At 47.3% G+C, this 16,509-nt stretch overlaps 2 protein-coding genes across 10 annotated transcripts; one reads left to right on the top strand and one right to left on the bottom strand.

Annotated features, from left to right (window-relative positions):
- On the top strand, positions 1-12,595 carry Dedd (death effector domain containing). 5 transcript variants are annotated; one of them, XM_036202052.1, is made up of 6 exons: positions 1-386; positions 2,101-2,133; positions 8,562-8,950; positions 9,130-9,237; positions 10,863-11,009; positions 11,710-12,595. In XM_036202052.1, exons 3-6 carry the CDS (start codon positions 8,626-8,628, stop codon positions 12,084-12,086), a joined length of 957 nt encoding a protein of 318 aa, XP_036057945.1. In that variant the 5' UTR covers positions 1-386; positions 2,101-2,133; positions 8,562-8,625; the 3' UTR covers positions 12,087-12,595. The 5 variants fall into 5 exon arrangements, with proteins under 5 accessions (XP_036057945.1, XP_036057947.1, XP_036057949.1 ...); XM_036202056.1 differs by having other exon boundaries at positions 73-386; positions 10,902-11,009; XM_036202053.1 differs by lacking the exon at positions 1-386 and adding an exon at positions 425-546.
- Positions 12,596-13,127: 532 nt separating this feature from the next.
- Nit1 (nitrilase 1) lies at positions 13,128-16,509 on the bottom strand. Of its 5 annotated transcripts, none has more exons than XM_036202048.1 (8): positions 16,398-16,509; positions 16,055-16,177; positions 15,757-15,852; positions 15,120-15,377; positions 14,910-15,013; positions 14,571-14,704; positions 14,330-14,455; positions 13,128-13,694 (listed from the first exon to the last, which is right to left on the bottom strand). In XM_036202048.1, exons 4-8 carry the CDS (start codon positions 15,365-15,367, stop codon positions 13,431-13,433), a joined length of 876 nt encoding a protein of 291 aa, XP_036057941.1. In that variant the 5' UTR covers positions 15,368-15,377; positions 15,757-15,852; positions 16,055-16,177; positions 16,398-16,509; the 3' UTR covers positions 13,128-13,430. The 5 variants fall into 5 exon arrangements, with proteins under 5 accessions (XP_036057941.1, XP_036057942.1, XP_036057940.1 ...); XM_036202049.1 differs by having other exon boundaries at positions 16,430-16,509; XM_036202047.1 differs by having other exon boundaries at positions 16,055-16,509.

The following is a 16,509-nucleotide window of genomic DNA, read 5'->3' as shown; positions in this document are numbered from 1 at the left end:
AACCGCCCCGAAACCGCCGTTAAGAAAACCCTGCGTTGCCAGCTTGCCCCAAAGCAAGATGGCTGCCAGTCTCCATTCTCTCTTCCCAACGTGAAGCTAGCCATTCCCTGCTTAATGCCGCTGCCAGGCTGCCCTCACCTAGTATGGCTACTCCGCTCATGCCTCGTTATGGTCTCGAAGCCGACACTAACCGGCCAGGTTCCGGGAGGCGCTGTTCAGGATGCAGCCACCCCCGCCCGTCTCTCCCCTCCCCCACGCCCGCGGCGGCGGCGGCGGCGGCGGAGGCGGAGGCGGTGGCGGCTGGAGCCCGGATGCGGCGCCGTGAGACAGGCCCGGGAGAGCAGCGCGGATGGATCCAACATGGCGGCGCCGAGCCTGAGCCCAGAGTGAGGCGGCGGGGCGGCCGGAGTGGGGAGGGGGAGTCGAGTGGGACGGGGCGGGGCCGGGCGGGGCCGCGAAGGGCTTGGGGAAGGAAAGTGAAGGGGGAGGTGGTGGCGACGTCCAGCCTGAGAACCTCCAGAGAGGGAGGTGACGGGACGCCGCGAGGTGGGGGAGGGGAACGGCCGAGGGGGGCGTGCAGGGGAGGTGGCAACCGTGGGAGAGGGCAGGGGTCGGGGCGCACGAGTGCGGGCATGGGGAGGGGCGTCAACAAGGGCCCAGGCTGGGCCAGGCCGAGGGGTATTAAAGCGGCCGAGGTGGGGAGTGGGGCTGCGAGCCAGCGCCTCGACAGGGGTAGGAGCGGGAGGGAGAGGCGGAGGGTGTGAAGGGGAAGGGGGCTTGTGGCATGCGGTTGCAGGAAGGACTGGGCTCCCCCGTGAGCGCTGTGTTGTGGAGGACGTGGGAGACGGGGAGAATTGGACTTCAGACGTTCTGGTGGAGGGGAGGTTTCCAAAGTGTTAACATTGCAAGTGGAAGCGGAAGGGCCTTGGGGGAGAATTGGGGTGGGAAAAAAAAGGAGAGGAGGGTTTGGGGAGATGGGGAGCCGTGTGGATGAGACGAGGTAATGTAGAAAAGTGAGAGACCCGGAGGAAAGTTTGGAAGGGAAGGGAGCTTAGGGCGGTGGAACTGCACGGATGGTCGAGGTTTGGGGGCTTCCCTTTCCCCTGTGGAAAGACAGCAGACTTAAGCAGTATCAGTTGCAGCCAATTTTAATTGCCAGGCGCTTGGCTTTTAATAGGGTGGGAAGGGCAGAAAGGAATGGTCATGTGGGTTTGGAGAATTGGGGTTGAATGAGGGTCCAACCGGATTTGCTTTCCAAAACACTCTCTTGCTTACTGCTTGCTTGTTTTTCCTGGTTACAGACAGGGAGATGTAAAGCACTTTTTTAGGTTTTTTGTTGTTGTTGTTGTTTTGGTTTGTTTTTTTTTGCAGCTAGCCATACAAGAATGGGGGGGGGGGGAGAAACGTTATTGGAGCTTTATATACACCAAGGTGGAGGCTCTGGAAGCCTGAGGAGGATATAGAAAAGACAGGCTGGCATTTAGGTAATCAGGCCAATTAAATATGCTTTCCTTTACAGACCCTTCTTGGCTCTTCAAGCACTAGGAGAAAAAGAGGGGTCGATGTGCTTATTTAGAAGCGCGTTTCTTACTAAAGCATAGGAGTGAGTGGATGCTGCTTTCAGGGGTTATCTTCTCATTGTGTCCTAAAGGAAAAGGTGACGTTGGAGATTGATTCTGGTCTGATGAGTGAAGTGATGGAAAGGACGTGCTTTCTTGGGCTGTAACTTTTTTCCTTCCAGAAAATAGGTGGAATGAGGAATTGAGCGGAGTGAGACGCGACCAGGTTTTTCCCAGAGGTTGTTGAGTTGGGGCTTTTCTTGCTAGGAGCCATTGAGATTGGAAGTGCTTGGGTTGATACTGTATTGTGAGTTAACAGTGAGGGGACCTGGGGCTTTGTTATGTTTGAGTTCTCTTTAGCTTGGAGTAGTTCGTTCAGTAAAGTGACTTTAAGCCCCGACTTTTTTTTTTTTTTTTTTTTTTTTTTTGCCACGGACGTTGACTAAGTGTGGACCTTTGAAGTTTCAAAATAAAGCTTGAAATTTCACTCTTTCCTCCTTATTTGTTTTTGTTTTTCTGCTGGCTTTGAAACTTGTGCTAGGAAGAGACCTGGGAAATTAAATTTCTTGCAAAGGTAAGTCTGGAACTTTTTAAATTATTTTCAAGCAGTGGAAGGGAATGGAAATGATTTGAAAAGCGTTGGGGTTGAGCCTAATTACTGAGGTAGAAGCTGGGGAAATGTGAGTTTCCCTCCCTCCTGAGTTCACTAAGGTGTGCTGCAGACACTCCTCAGGTGACTGGAGATAGATAAGAGGGGGGAAAAGGACACTAAGTGTCTTGGGGCAAGGTCTTACCTTTGGTTTGCTACTGTCTAGCTGTGGGGTCATCTCTGAGTGACACGTTTAACATGTGGAAAGCTGTGCTCTTATGCGTGGTCTACGAATTTCTCTAGGAGGGTGGCTGAGGGACTTCAGTGGGAAGGCTTCTCTTCTAGCTTACTGTCTCTCCCAGCTGTTCAGAGTTCTTGGGATTTTTTTTGAAAATATACTGTGTAATTCTGCCTTCCAGATATATTTGGTTACATTTTCCTAGTCCCTACCAGTAGGAAAGTGCTTCACATACACTTAACTATCCTGAAGATTTTCCATGTAGTTGTCGCTTTAAGGTTCAAGCCATTCTCCCCTCCCCACCTCCACCCCCAGACAGGGTTTCTCTGTGTGACAGCTCCAGCTGTCCTGTAGACCAGGCTGGCCTCGAACTCACAGAGATCCACCTGTCTCTGCCTCCTGAGTGCTGGGATCAAAGGCGAGCGCCACCACCGCCTGGCAAGCCATTCTCTTTTTTAGACAGGTTCTCACCATGTAGTCCTGTCTGACCCATAATTTGCTATGTAAGCCAGGCTGGCCCAGTCTCACAGAGATCCACCTGCCTCTGCCTCCCGAGTGTGGGAATCAAAAGGGTGTGCCACCACACCTGGCTATTGTCACTCTTTTTTTTCTTCCACATGACTTTCTTCTAAGGGCTTCCATGAGAGTCAAATGTTTCTTTTTTTTTTCTTGTGAAAATATAGATGTTATTCCTGTTAGGAAGAAGCTACCATTTTCTTTTCAAGACATTTCTTCTGCATATTCTTTGCTTCTGATAAGTCAAAGTACTTTAAAAAGTTTGAGTTGCCAGGCAGTGGTGGCACTTGCCTTTAATCCCAGCACCTGGGAGGCAGAGGCAGGTGGATCTCTCTGAGTTCGAGGCCAGCCGGGTCTACAGAGTGAGTTCCAGGACAGCCAGGGCTACACAGAGAAACCCTGTCTTAGTTTAAAAAAAAAAAAAAAAAAAAAAGTTGTCATTTCTGCATGGGAGAGTCTGGACTGCTTGGGCATGGGAACCCAATAGAGAATAATCTATCAGGGAGAAACTGTCTAGGCACATAGAGACTCTTAATTGGCTCTTGGTTATTTCAGACCTCCCTAAAGGAAGACAAACTAGAACTCCAGGAAATTCAGCAGTTCATCAGAATCTAGAATTATTCTGTGCTAGGGATGTAGCTCAGTGGTAGAGCATTTACCTACTTATGCCCAAGGCCCCTAGGTTTGATCCCTAGTACTCTTATTTATAGTTGTATTTTGTGTTTGTTTTTATAGAGTCTCACTCTGTAGACCAGGCAGCCTTGAACTCAGAGATCCGCCTGCCTCTGCCTCCAGGTGCTGGGATTATAAAGGTGTGTCACCGTGCTTGGCTGACTGCTGCTTTTTGTCTCTTGGTAGCTAGCTGTATCTTAGATACCAACACAAGAGTTCTTTCTAATCTTCTGTTTGGAGGAGCGTGTTCTGGTCACTGTGGTATCTTCCATGTAGGAGCTCTGTGTCTAGGCTGAGCTCCCTTGCCACTGAAAGCGGAGTATAATTTGGGTTAAGAGGAAGTTGACATTCTTTTCATCCTGAAGTTAGATTCTTAGACACCCTGGCTGGGTTGCTGAGTTAACTCACAATTGTAGATGATAATTAAGTGGGGAGAGCTGCCTACCAGCCTCTTGATAGGACTCTGGAAGACATGCCTTGGGAAATGCTTGCTTCTGTGTTTTGTTTCCTTGACTAGCGTAAGTCTGATTAGTGACCTAACAAGGAAGGGTCTGCTATTTAGTCTTGTTTCAGGACTTTATAAATGGCGCTGAGGCTAAAGATGAGGATCATTTGTGCTAGTCTTGAGGAGGATGGCATTTTCTTATTCCCCATACAGTTTCATATTGAACTAGGTCAAGTAGACCTCCTGGGATTGACCAGAAGGGAGTATGTCTCTACCACCTGCTATTTACCTGAATGGCAACAGCAGGTGATGGAGCAGGCATCACTGGGCTGAGATGAAATTCCTTTGTGCTAGTTCGATTTATGAGTTAAATGAGCTATGTTTTGACTGGCCTTCCTTTTCCTCTAGACTATGACTGGATTGTTTTGGCTTCCTCCTCTAGATCTCATAAGGAAAGTGACATGCATCCTTTGACCCTTCATCATGTTTCACTTCAAATGGATTTTTCAACCTTAGTTCTGTAGCCATTTGGTCCAGAAAAATTTTTGTTGTTGTGATTGTCCCATGCTTTATAGGTTGTGTAACAGCATCCTGACCTTATGCCGTATGCTTGACAATCAAAACTGTCTCCAGTCATTGCCAAATATCTCCTGGTGGGGCAAATCGCTCCTGGTTGAGAACCACTGACCTAGATGCCCTGATGGTTCCTAGATCACTTTCTGTTATCTGGGACTTAAAGGTGATTCTTTTCCCCTCCCTCTCAAGTGAAGGGAGTTCATCTCAGAGGATTGAGACCTACTGTAGAATTACATTGATTATATAATTAGGACTACAGTGTTTTATTTTGCCTCATTTTCTAGGGACAGAGTATGTGGGGGTAGTTTTTCTTATTTGCTTGGGGTTTCAGGACACTTTGCATTAGGGACCCAAGGAACAACCATCTCTTCTGATTGGTTGGACATGAAGCCTGCCCATCTGTTTTCTCTGGGCTCCTTATAATCAGCAGCTGGTCAAGGGAACAGGTGGGATAGGGACCATGGAAAAGTTGCAGAGACTCTTAAAGGAAGCTCAGTTTTCTCCTGCTACCCACTTGAATAAGAAGCTGTTTTTCCTCAGCAACTCCATGTGTACCTCGTGACAGCAGGTGAAACAAGAGAGGAAGAAACAAGGAGAGCTAGTCTGTAGTTGAATAATGTTTTTTTTTGGTTTTTTTTTTTTTTTTTTCCCCCTCAGCTGTATCTAGACTCTCAGAACTACACATGGAGGGGTTGGGGATTTAGCTCAGTGGTAGAGCGCTTGCCTAGCAAGTGCAAGGCCCTGGGTTCAGTCCTCAGCTCCAAAAAAAACCACCCAAAACTACATGTGGGTTATATTTCCTCTTTACTTGGATTTCTCCTTTTTCTTTTTAAAAATTATTTATTTTTTGTTTGTTTGTTTTGTTTTTTGAGATTCTCTTTGTAGCCCTGGCTGTCCTGGAACTTGCTTTGTTGACCAGGCTATCCTGCCTGCCTCTGGAGTGCTGGGATTAAAGGCATACACCTACCAGCCTTTGTTGTTGTTTTTCGACACAGGGTTTCTCTGTAGCTTTGGAGCCTGTCCTGGATCTCCTCTGTAGACCAGGCTGGCCTCAGACTCACAGAGATCCACTTGCCTCTGCCTCCCAAGTGCTGGGATTACAGGTGTGTGTGCCACCACTGCCCGGCCTTTTTGTTTTTTAAGGGAAGGAGTCTACACTGTGTTTGTTGGCTCACTGAGGGAGAGAGGACCAGGTTCTATTGCTTTTCAGCTAAGTCATCATCATGGTTCTTCTGAAGTAGCTTACCATTCTGTTTTGGGTGCTAGAAATGGGATCCAAGGCCCCATGAGGGCTGAGCATCACTACCACTGAGTTATATCCAATCTTACTCATCTTCTGTCTTGTAGGTTAGCCAGTATCTTTGTGTGTAAAGTGGTCAGAACACCATCTTGTTGAATAGGGTTGTTTGGTACGGGTAGTTTTTTATGGTCTGGAGACAGCTCTGGCTAGTAAGAATATGTGCTTGGTTACTGAACACTGAATGTGTTCATGTGCCCACTCCCCACCCGGCCCATTCTAGACAGGTTTCACTATAGAACTCAGACTGGCCTTGAATTTGTTTACTGTCTCAGCCTCCCTAATTCTGTGATTATAGGCATGCACATGCACCACCATGCTTGATTTACATGTGTCTTTTTGGTAGGGTCCTCTCTCACTCTTGGACTCTCATAAGTTTGACTTTTAACTGGTATTGCATATATTGTTGACCTGTTAGAAATTAAGTTCAATTCTCAACAACAGGCTTTTTCTACAGATGTCTACTACTAGTTATTAGGAATATTAAGATGAGCTGGATGGTGGTGGAGCATACCTTTAATCTCAGTACTCAGAAGGTAAAGGCAGGTAGATCTTCAAGTTGGAGGTCAGTCTGTTCTACATAAAGAGTTCCAGGATAGCCAGAGACCTTGTCTCAAAAAACGACCACTTCCCCCAAAATATTGATGGTGGTAGTACATGCCTGTAATCCTAGCATTCAGAAGGCTCAGGTAGGATGACTGCCTAGGTTACATAGCAAGTTCAAGGCCAGTTTGGCTACACCTTGAGACGTTGTGTCAGAAAAAAGAAAAAAGATTTGGAGAACAGAGACTCCTTGAAAGAGTCAGTTGCTGGGGCTGGGAAATGGCTCAGGAGGTTAAGGCATGTGATACCGAGCCTGGCTTCCTGATTTCCATCTCACTTGGTGGAAAGGTGTCCTCCACACGTGCACTGTGGCCATATGCACACACACACATATGCACACACACAAATACACTGAATACAAATTAAAAACACAGAGCCAAATTGCAGTTGTACAGGTGAGACAGTGATTGGAATCTGACCCGTGGCAGTGGCAGTAGAAGAGGACATTCAAGAAATTATTTGTGTTGTACAGTAGGAATTAAAAACTGACTGCAGGGTTGGAGGCCATGGCCAGGGTCGAACAGTGCTCAGTAGAACTTTCTGGCAAGCTAGTCAGAATGGAGGACTGTAAAGTGGAGGTGAGAACCGTTAAGACTAGATGATTGGTTGGTATTACTTTTGTTTGTGTTTATATTGTTCTGCTTTTGAGATCCAATGGCTCAGAGTGGACTCAGACTCCCAATCCTCCCATAGCATGAGGCTTCTCAGTGTGAGGGATTAATGATGGCATGTGCCACCATACTCACTTCTACCCCTGAGATTTTGAAGTTAAGGGACATGCTTAAAGTCACACAGCTACATTTGAAATGACATAGTCAGAATTTAAACTAGTTCCAGCTAGTGACTTATAACTGTTCATCTGATTCAGTTTCTATATCAAAGATTGTATTCTCAACGCTTCAGCTTTACCTATATTTAAGAAATAGGACAGGATGGTAGTGGTACGTGAAGGCAGATCTCTGTGAGCTCAAGGCTAGCCTGGTCTACAGAGTGAGTTCCAGGCAGCCTGGGCAACACAGAGAAACCCTGTCTCAGAAAATAAACAAACAAACAAACAAACAGATAAATAAATAAACAGTGATGTGGCTTAAAACTCTGTAGACCATTATATTGGTCTCAGACTCACAGAGATCCTTCTGAGTTCTGGGATCAAAGGAGTACACTGCCACACCCAGATGTTAACTCTCTTACTGTATTTGTTTGTTTGTTTCTATAAGACAGGGTTTTAGTAAATAGACCAGGTTGGCCTGGAACCAGATCCTAGCACCTCAGTCTCCTCACTGTTGGTTACAGGCATATGGCTCCATGACCAGCAAATCAGTGTTTGAAGGGACCAAAATCTGGATAACATGAAATAAACAAAATTTGAGATAGTTTCTTGTAGTCCAGGCTGGCCTTGATCTCGATCTATAGCTAAGGATGGCCTTGAACTTCTGATTCAAGTGCTGGGATTATAGGCATGCTTTATCACACTGGCTTGTTTTGTTTGAGATATGTTCTATCTACGTATCCCTGGCTGGACTACAACTTGCTATGCAGACCAGAATGGCTTCATACTTAGGGCAATCCCCCTGCCTTTGGCTCCTGAGTGCTGTTAAGTCCAGATGTGTACTCTCATGTGTAGCTGCAATAGAAACTTCTGTACTATGCCGTACTAAAATTGCACAAAACATTCTCACTCAAGGAAGTGACTGTATCCTTCTGGTAGGATCGATCTGGACTTAGGGTGTCGTCTGTTGAGTATGAAGAGCTTTAGTATTGTTTTTGTTTTGCTTTTGCCTTTTTTTTTTTTTTTTTTTTTTTTTTTTTGAGACTGGGTCTCTCTGTAGCCTTGACTGTCTTGGAACTCTGCGATCCACTTGTCTCTGCCTCCTGGGTGCCAAGATGAAAGGCATGTACCACCACACCCAGCATGTGTTTGTTTTATTTTTTTTTTTAGTAAACATTTTGTGATATTTAATAAACATATTAAGCAGTGTACTGTTAGTAGCATGTTGAGACAATACAGGTAAATAAAGTTAGTTGCTACCAGTGTGTGGCTCATGGGTACTTGTCCTGTCTTACAGGACTCTGGAGACTGCAGCTGCTGAGCAGAGACTCTGGAAAGCACTCTGTCCCTGAGCCTCTAGCATGGCGGGCCTGAAGCGGCGGGCAAGCCAGGTGTGGCCCGAAGAGCAGGGTGAGCAGGAACATGGGCTCTATAGTCTCCACCGTATGTTTGACATCGTGGGCACCCACTTGACGCACAGAGATGTTCGTGTGCTTTCTTTCCTCTTTGTTGATGTCATCGATGACCATGAGCGAGGACTCATCCGAAATGGACGTGACTTCTTACTGGCACTGGAGCGCCAAGGCCGCTGTGATGAGACTAACTTTCGCCAGGTGCTGCAGCTGCTGCGCATCATCACTCGCCATGACTTGCTGCCCTACGTTACTCTCAAGAAGAGACGGGCTGGTGAGGGCTTATGGGGTCTGGGAGCACTTGAATATGAGAAGACTTGTGGGAGGCCAGGAGTGCTTATTAGCACAGGGAGGTGGTCTTGACCTAGGCAGACCTAGAGAATAAACTGTGAGACTCTTGGGGAGAAGGCAGGTGTGTATTTTTTTCTTGAGTGCCTCCTTCTCCTCCTGCAGTGTGCCCTGATCTTGTAGACAAGTATCTGGAGGAAACATCAATTCGCTATGTGACCCCCAGAGCCCTCAGTGATCCAGAACCGAGGCCTCCCCAGCCCTCTAAAACAGGTGAGACGATATTACTTGTAATTTTTGTAAGAGAATATTGATCCCATCACATGCCTGGCTGGGCTAATATCAGTGAAAAGATGTAATCCCTCTTCATCTACCCCATGAAAACTATTAGAGGTTGGGGAGATGGCTCAATCTGTAACATGCTTTTTGCATAAGTGTGGAGACCTGAGTTCAGAGTCCCAGCACCTACATAGAAAAAGCTGGGCAATCAGAAAAAGAACGTGTCTGTAATCTCAGTCGATGGAGAGGCAGAGAAGGTGGATCTCTGGAGCTCACTAGCCAACCAACCTTAGCACATTGGTGAATGTAAGATTCAATGAAAGGCCCTGTCTAAAAAGTACTGGGGAGAGAATTGAGGAAAATGCCCAGTATTGACCTTTGGCCTTCGAATACAGGCACACCCATGTGAATACATCCTGTGAACATGTACACATACAAATCAGATGAGGTCTGCTTTGTCTAGATCCAGCGTTACCTCTCACATCAGATCCTCCTTTTAGATCGCTTAAAAAAAATCAATTTACTTTATGTGTATGACTGTTTTGTCTGCATGCATATTGAACCATCTCTCCAGCCTCTAGGTCAGTTTTGTTTTTTTTGTTTTTTGCTGAGGATCGAACCCAGGGCCTTGTGCTTGCCAGGCAAGCACTCTACCACTGAGCTAAATCCCCAACCCCAGTTTTTTAATCTTTTTATTTTTATGTACATGAGCGTTTGCCTGCATATTTGTACGTGCACCAAATGTGTGCCTGTTTCCTGTGGAGGTCAAACAAGTGTCAGATCCCCTCATACTGGAGTTACAGATGATTATAAACCACCATGTAGTTGCTGGAAACTGAACCTGGGTTCTCTCCAAGAGCTATAAGTGCTCTTAACCACTGAGCCATCTCTCCCAGCTTATTTTGTTTTTCAAGACAAGGTTTCTCTGTTTTCTCTGTGTAACAGTCCTGGCTGTCCTGGAACTCAGTTTGTAGACCAGGTTAGCCTTGGACTCAGGTTGACATCCAGGTGCTGGGAGTAAAGGCCTGCACCACTTCCTGGCCGCCTCTCAACTTTTTCTTTGAGACTTCCTATTTACCCAGGTAAGTCTAGTACTCTGTGTATTCCAGTCTGGCCTTGAACTCAGAGATCTACCTCCCGAGTGCTAGGATCAAGGGTGTACACCACCACTGCCCAGCATCCTTCCTTCACTCTTTTTTTTAAAAGATTTATTATGTATAGTGTTCTGCCTACATGCCAGAAGAGGGCTCCAGACCTCATTACAGATGGTTGTGAGCCACCATGTGGTTGCTGGGAATTGAACTCAGGACCTCTAGAAGAACAGTCAGTGCTCTTAACCGCTTAGCTATCTCTTCAGCCCCCCTTCCTTCACTCTTAAGTGCTGGGCTGACAAATTTCTTCCACCATACTTGGTATCCCTCCACCATGCTAGAGTTGAGCCCGATCTTCAATTAGTGCTTGGTAGACATTTGATCACTGAGCTATATCCCTCAGCCTTCAGGTTACATCATCAGTACTGCTTTTATTATTAAGTGTAAATGATTCCTTTGCGTATTCCAAGTGAAGTATTTGAAGTTTTGCTTTTAAAACCTTGTGTTTTCCATTTACTTTCTGCTCAGTGCCTCCCCACTATCCTGTGGTGTGCTGCCCCACTTCAGGTTCTCAGATGTGTAGTAAGCGGCCAGCCCGAGGGAGAGCCACACTTGGGAGCCAGCGAAAACGTCGGAAGTCAGTGACCCCAGACCCCAAGGAAAAGCAGACATGTGGTAAGGAAATTCAAGGATTCCAGAGATGTAGACTTGAGGGGAATACCAAGAACTCCTGGGATAATGGGCAGTGGGTTTTTCAGTGCAAGGCAATCTTCGATTGCTGCTGTCAGGTCAGGTGTAGTTTTTATGAGATTGTCCTTTTGGCAATGGTATATTAGTGGTAAAATTCTTTTTAGTTATTCTTAAGTCAAAGGAATGCCAATATGACATCCTTATTACAGGCTGAACCAAGTCAAGACAAAGAATTAAACTTTTGCACACACACACACACACACACACACACACACACCCCACCCCCCCCACCCCCGAGACAGGGTTTCTCTGTGTAGTTTTGGTGCCTGTCCTGGATCTTGCTCAGTAGACCAGGCTGGCCTCCAACTCACAGAGATCCACCTGTGACTGCCTCCTGGGTGCTGGGATTAAAGGCATGTGCCACCATCACCCGGCACTTCTGCACCTTTTAATAAAATCGCTGTTATAAGCAGGTGCTGCTGGTGGTGAGTAACCTGAGCAGATTCACTGCAGGAAAGCTGTAGCATTGAGACAAAGCCAGCAGGACACAGTGAAGAACTAGTTCTGGGGAGGGATGGAGCAGCTATAACAAGAGGGTTTCTCCTCTGCTGGTTTGGCTTGCTTTTCTAGCTTTGGATGGAAACGCAATCCTTACTGTAAACCATCTTCCTTACATCTCTCCCAGACATCAGGCTTCGAGTCCGGGCGGAATACTGCCAGCATGAGACTGCTCTGCAAGGCAATGTCTTCTCCAATAAGCAGGACCCACTTGAGCGCCAGTTTGAGCGCTTTAACCAGGCCAACACTATCCTCAAGTCCCGGGACCTGGGCTCCATCATCTGTGACATCAAGTTCTCTGAGCTCACCTACCTCGACGCATTCTGGCGCGACTACATCAATGGCTCATTATTAGAGGCGCTGAAAGGTGTCTTCATCACAGACTCTCTCAAGCAAGCTGTGGGCCATGAAGCCATCAAGCTGCTGGTGAATGTGGATGAGGAGGACTATGAGCTGGGCCGACAGAAACTCCTGAGGAACTTGATGCTGCAGGCATTGCCCTGACCTTCCCCTGTCTCACCTCTCCGGGGATCGGTGGCTCTGTCACCGCTGGAGCTGACAGACTGTTCTGGGGTTCCTTCTCCGCCTTCAACCAATCACACCACCTTTTCTTTCTTTCTTTCTTTCTTTCTTTTTTTTTTTTTTTAAGGAAAAGACAAAGGAAAGTGGAAATGGTGTTCCCTACCCCTCCCTGCACCCATGTGCCTGGGCTTCCCCTCTGTTTCCTGTTGCCACTTACCCATAATGTGCGTCTCTACAGCCACCTTACCACTGAGCCGTAAGACAAGTGTATAGGACGGAGTCTATGGAACAAGCCTTGTAAGGGACTGAACGCTGCTTTCAGGTGCATCGAGGGGTAATCAATACTTATGGCTTTATGAGGGCTCTAAAATTTTGTCTGAAAAACCAAAGGGCTGTGAGTAAAGGAGCTGTGTGGAAGGTGGGACTCTGAAGTGTATTTTGGAAATTAATTACCACCTTCTTCCAAATTATAGAATTTTTTAAAAACAGAAGCTGTGGCCCTTTCCACTCTCTCCTGGCCTTTGGTGCTGCTCCTCTCTGCCTTTCCTTCATTCCATGGCTTGATACCCCTGCCTGGTGTGGCTCTTCCTTTCCCCTTGTCAGATCCTCTCCAACAGAGGTAGATGATTGGGCCAGCCTCCTACCCCTCCCAACTGTGATGTACATGGGAACACCAACACACAGGAGGGACAGGAGAGGGTGCTGGTTAAAGTACACTTTCTCTGAAAAAGGGGAGGAGGTGGAATGTGACGTTTTCCCCTTTTCTAGTGAAACTCACAGCTGAACTCTTACCCTCCCCCAAGCCCCTTTGCCCTTGCTTCCTTCTGACTTGAGGGAAAATGAGGTACTCAGTATCAACTACCTTTCCTCCCCTGGAGAAGGGGCTAGGACATGCACTGAGCCTTGTTGCACTTTCTTAGGTAGAGAGGCGTGTTTGAGCCAGGAGGCCTACAAGTGAAGCCTATTCGAGCAGGTCCCATAGCACCTCCCTCCCGGCCCCCAAAGGAGATGCCCAGACAGACATTATGATTATTATTATATTTTTTTTCAATGCCAGTGCTGCTCAGCTCTCGGCGTAACTCAGTTTTCATGAAATAAACACTGACTATATAAAATTTTACTTTTCTGAAACTGAAATCTGAGGTCAGGTCAAAGTTTCTTCTTCCTCATGAACTTGAACCTGTGTTCCATTAAGAGAATTTAAGGTTCTGCAAGTGAAAGGAACTGTGCTTGGGTCCTGCCTACAAGTCACAGCAGCATCACCTTACAGCTGTGTGTGCGCACGCGCGTCTCTGTGTGTCTCAACCCCAACATAAGTTAAAAGGCTTAAGACAGTGGACGCAGACTGCCATATAGGTCAGGTCGACGATGCTGGAACACAGGCAGGTGTTGGCGAATCTGTTGCAGAAAGTTGAGATCGATTCGGGCAAGGCAGAGGCCTGGTCCCTCAGAGCAGCGGGCCACCACTGTACCCCAGGGATCTACCACCATGCTGTGGCCATGACTTGCTCTTGTCTCGTGGTGGCGTCCACACTGTGCTGCTGCTATTACATAACACTGAGAGTCAATGGCACGGGCCCGCAGCAACACCTGAGAATGAGAAGTGTGTTCACTCAAGTACATACAGCAACTAATAGGTAAGTGGCAAGAAATGGGCACTACAGGCCCATCTACTGCTCACTGACCAATCTGCTAATCAACTAGAATTAGTGGCTACATTAACTCTAACATGACTCACACCTATCTGAGGAATGAATTTCCCCAATAGATGGGAAGAAAATCCTTTCAAGTAGAAAGAGGAGGAGATCTGGTTTGGTTGTTTGTATTCTGTTTTTGGAAGGAAGGTCTTACTGTGTAACCCTGGCTATCCTGGAACCCACAGAGATCTGTCTGGCTTTGCCTCACAAGGCTTGTGCCACCATGTCCCACTGTTTTTGGTTTTATTGTTTGAGACAGGGTTACTCTTTGTAGCCATGGCTATCCTAGAACTTGCTCTGTAGGCCAGGCTGGCCTTGAACTCAGAGATCTGCCTGCCTCTGCTTCTAGGTGTGTGCCACCACTGCCTGGCATCTATTTTGGTTTTTTGAGTCAAGGTATCACTATGTAGAACACGTTGGCCCCAAACCTGTGGCAAACCCCTAGAGTGCTTGGGATTTAGCTTTGTTCCACACTGCTAAGAGTAAGGTTAAAAAGAGTCCTTGTGTTTTGAAGAGGCAGTCTCTTACCTCCCAGTGGGCGGGGCCTGTAACAGACCCAAAGGCTGAAGGATAAGTAAGTATTTCTGCCCCAGCTTCAGCCAATTTCAGAGAAAGTTCAGGGAACCGCATGTCATAACAGATTGCTAGACCAACCTGAAATGAAAACCACCCACTCATCATCTCTGTCCCAGTACCTTCATTATCTTACTCCAAAGGGGGAATGTTACCACTTTTTCAATATATTCCTGTTTCCTTTGCGAACTCCCACCTTGCCTGCCGGCGTGCTGACGGGTGGCTCAAGAGTCTGCCCGGGCATCGTAGAGTGGCTTTCCCTCATGGGCCCCTGACCTGGGATCTGGACATCGCATAGATGTGTCTTCCTGTAACTGGCCACAACTAATCCTAGAGTAAGAGATAAGGAGAAAACACTCGGCACAGCCACTCCAGGAGTCCGGCTTAGCTCTTCTCCCACAGAGTAATTTATAAGCTAAGAACAGAAGTACAAAAACCCGCTAAAGCCAAACAGTTCAGAAAACAATGCTGAAGGATCTGAGTTGAAGGTAGAAAAGCCTGGAAAGAAACAAGCTAAAATGTTATTAAGTCTCACCCTCGTTGTTCAGAAGCACATGACAATTGTAGATTTTCTGAGTCTGCTCCCAGTCTTGGCCACGCTCATGGAAACCACCCAAGGACAGCCAGATTCCACATTCCCTGGGGGGAGGGGACACTGACAACTCTACTCAAGGCTCTACCCCCTCTGTGTGGCAATACAGGAACACTGCCCCCTAGTGATTCTACTTCCCTCCCACCCGTGTACCTGGCAAGCTGGCTATATCGTCCCAAAAGGTCCCCATCCAGTGGCTCAGACAGTTGTAATGTCTCGGCAGGATTTCGTGCAATGAAGTCAAATGCCTCAGGCAGAAAAACCAGGCAAGCACCCAGTCTGGCCGCCTCTCGAACCAGCTCAGCACATGTTTTAAAGTTCTCTTGCTTGTTTGGTGTTGATGTTACCTGGCACACAGCCACCAGGGGCAGCTCCCAGTAAGTCGATGAGGACACCGCCATAGCTCTGGGCCTGTGAATGGCACAGGAAGTGTTTTCAGATTTGCTAACATGGAGAAACCCAGAGTGGGACTGGGCCAGAAGCCTAGATTTTTTTTTTTTTTTCTTTTTTGGGACAGGGTGTTTTGTAGTCCAGGCAGGTCTTGTTATGTAGCTGAGAATGACCTTAAACTCCTGATTGATCTTCCTCCTGTTTCCCAAGTGCTGAGATTACAGGTGTGTCCCACCATCCCTAGCGACTTCTTTCCATCCTTACAGAGCTTAACCCCAGAGCTACTGGAGTTCATTTATTAAACGTTTGGTGGGTGGCAAACACCCTTGTCTCCGACTATGCAGTAATAAACGGATTGAGCAGCAATGTGGCAGGCAGAGAACACAAAGAAACATATTACCTGGGCTGAGTACAAAGTACTGAGTTTCGAGGTAATCGGTGTCCAGTACACAGAAGGGACAGGAGTTGGCGAGGCGGCCTGGTGATGAAGCCCAGCCTGAAGAAGGTGAGAAATCAGGACACCTAGCCCTCTTTTCAAGCAGTAAGTTTCTAGAATTATCTGCCATTTCCAAGCCTAGCCAGTAATTTCCTTCCCCAAGACTTCCAAAACACTTTAATTAAAAAAACTATTAGTAGCTATGGAAAGAGATCATAAAATGGGAAAATGGGAGAGGAGACCATGATCCGTGCCTCAATACCTCAACTTCCAGTGATCTCACATTAAAACTGAAGCCCTTTTCCTCTGCCAAACGTTCCCGCAGTTCAAGTCATTTCACGGAACCTTCCTCGCTTCCCCAATCCTCTCTTCTGGGCTGTGCCACCTGTACAGTTTTACAGACTCAACACGTATCTTTCCCCTTACACCAGTATCTCAGAAGGAAAGTTCACTCTCCCTTGACCCCCACCTTCTCGTGGTGGGTAGGGGGCACAGGACCAGATCCCAACCCTCGAGCCCGCCCTCTGATTAGCGCGTCCTTCCCCGCCTCTCCCTGGGGCAGGAATCTCTGTTGCCCAAGTTAAAGCATCGCAGGTGGAATTCACCGCAGCGGGCAGGGTTGGGGAGTAGGTCCTACATGAAGACACAGCCAAAACCATTCGCAGGGTCGATCTCAGGAGCTTCCCGGAGCCAGAAGGGCAGGGGCAAGTGGGTGGT

Source organism: Onychomys torridus, chromosome 11, assembly GCF_903995425.1.
Source record: "Onychomys torridus chromosome 11, mOncTor1.1, whole genome shotgun sequence".
In the NCBI taxonomy this organism is placed as follows: Eukaryota; Metazoa; Chordata; class Mammalia; order Rodentia; family Cricetidae; genus Onychomys; species Onychomys torridus.
This window is presented reverse-complemented; position numbering and strand designations above follow the sequence as displayed.

Bases quoted from the DNA above. Each gene is read 5' to 3' on its own strand.
- Dedd (XM_036202054.1), top strand. From the start codon at position 8,626: ATGGCGGGCCTGAAGCGGCGGGCAAGCCAGGTGTGGCCCGAAGAGCAG. The intron at 9,238-10,862 runs GTGAGACGATAT...CTTTCTGCTCAG, and splicing joins TCCCCAGCCCTCTAAAACAG to TGCCTCCCCACTATCCTGTG. The intron at 11,010-11,709 runs GTAAGGAAATTC...CATCTCTCCCAG, and splicing joins CAAGGAAAAGCAGACATGTG to ACATCAGGCTTCGAGTCCGG.
- Nit1 (XM_036202046.1), bottom strand. The intron at 15,378-15,756 runs GTAATATGTTTC...TGCCATTCACAG, and splicing joins GTACTTTGTACTCAGCCCAG to GCCCAGAGCTATGGCGGTGT. The intron at 14,456-14,570 runs GTGGGAGTTCGC...TTTTCATTTCAG, and splicing joins TCAGCACGCCGGCAGGCAAG to GTTGGTCTAGCAATCTGTTA.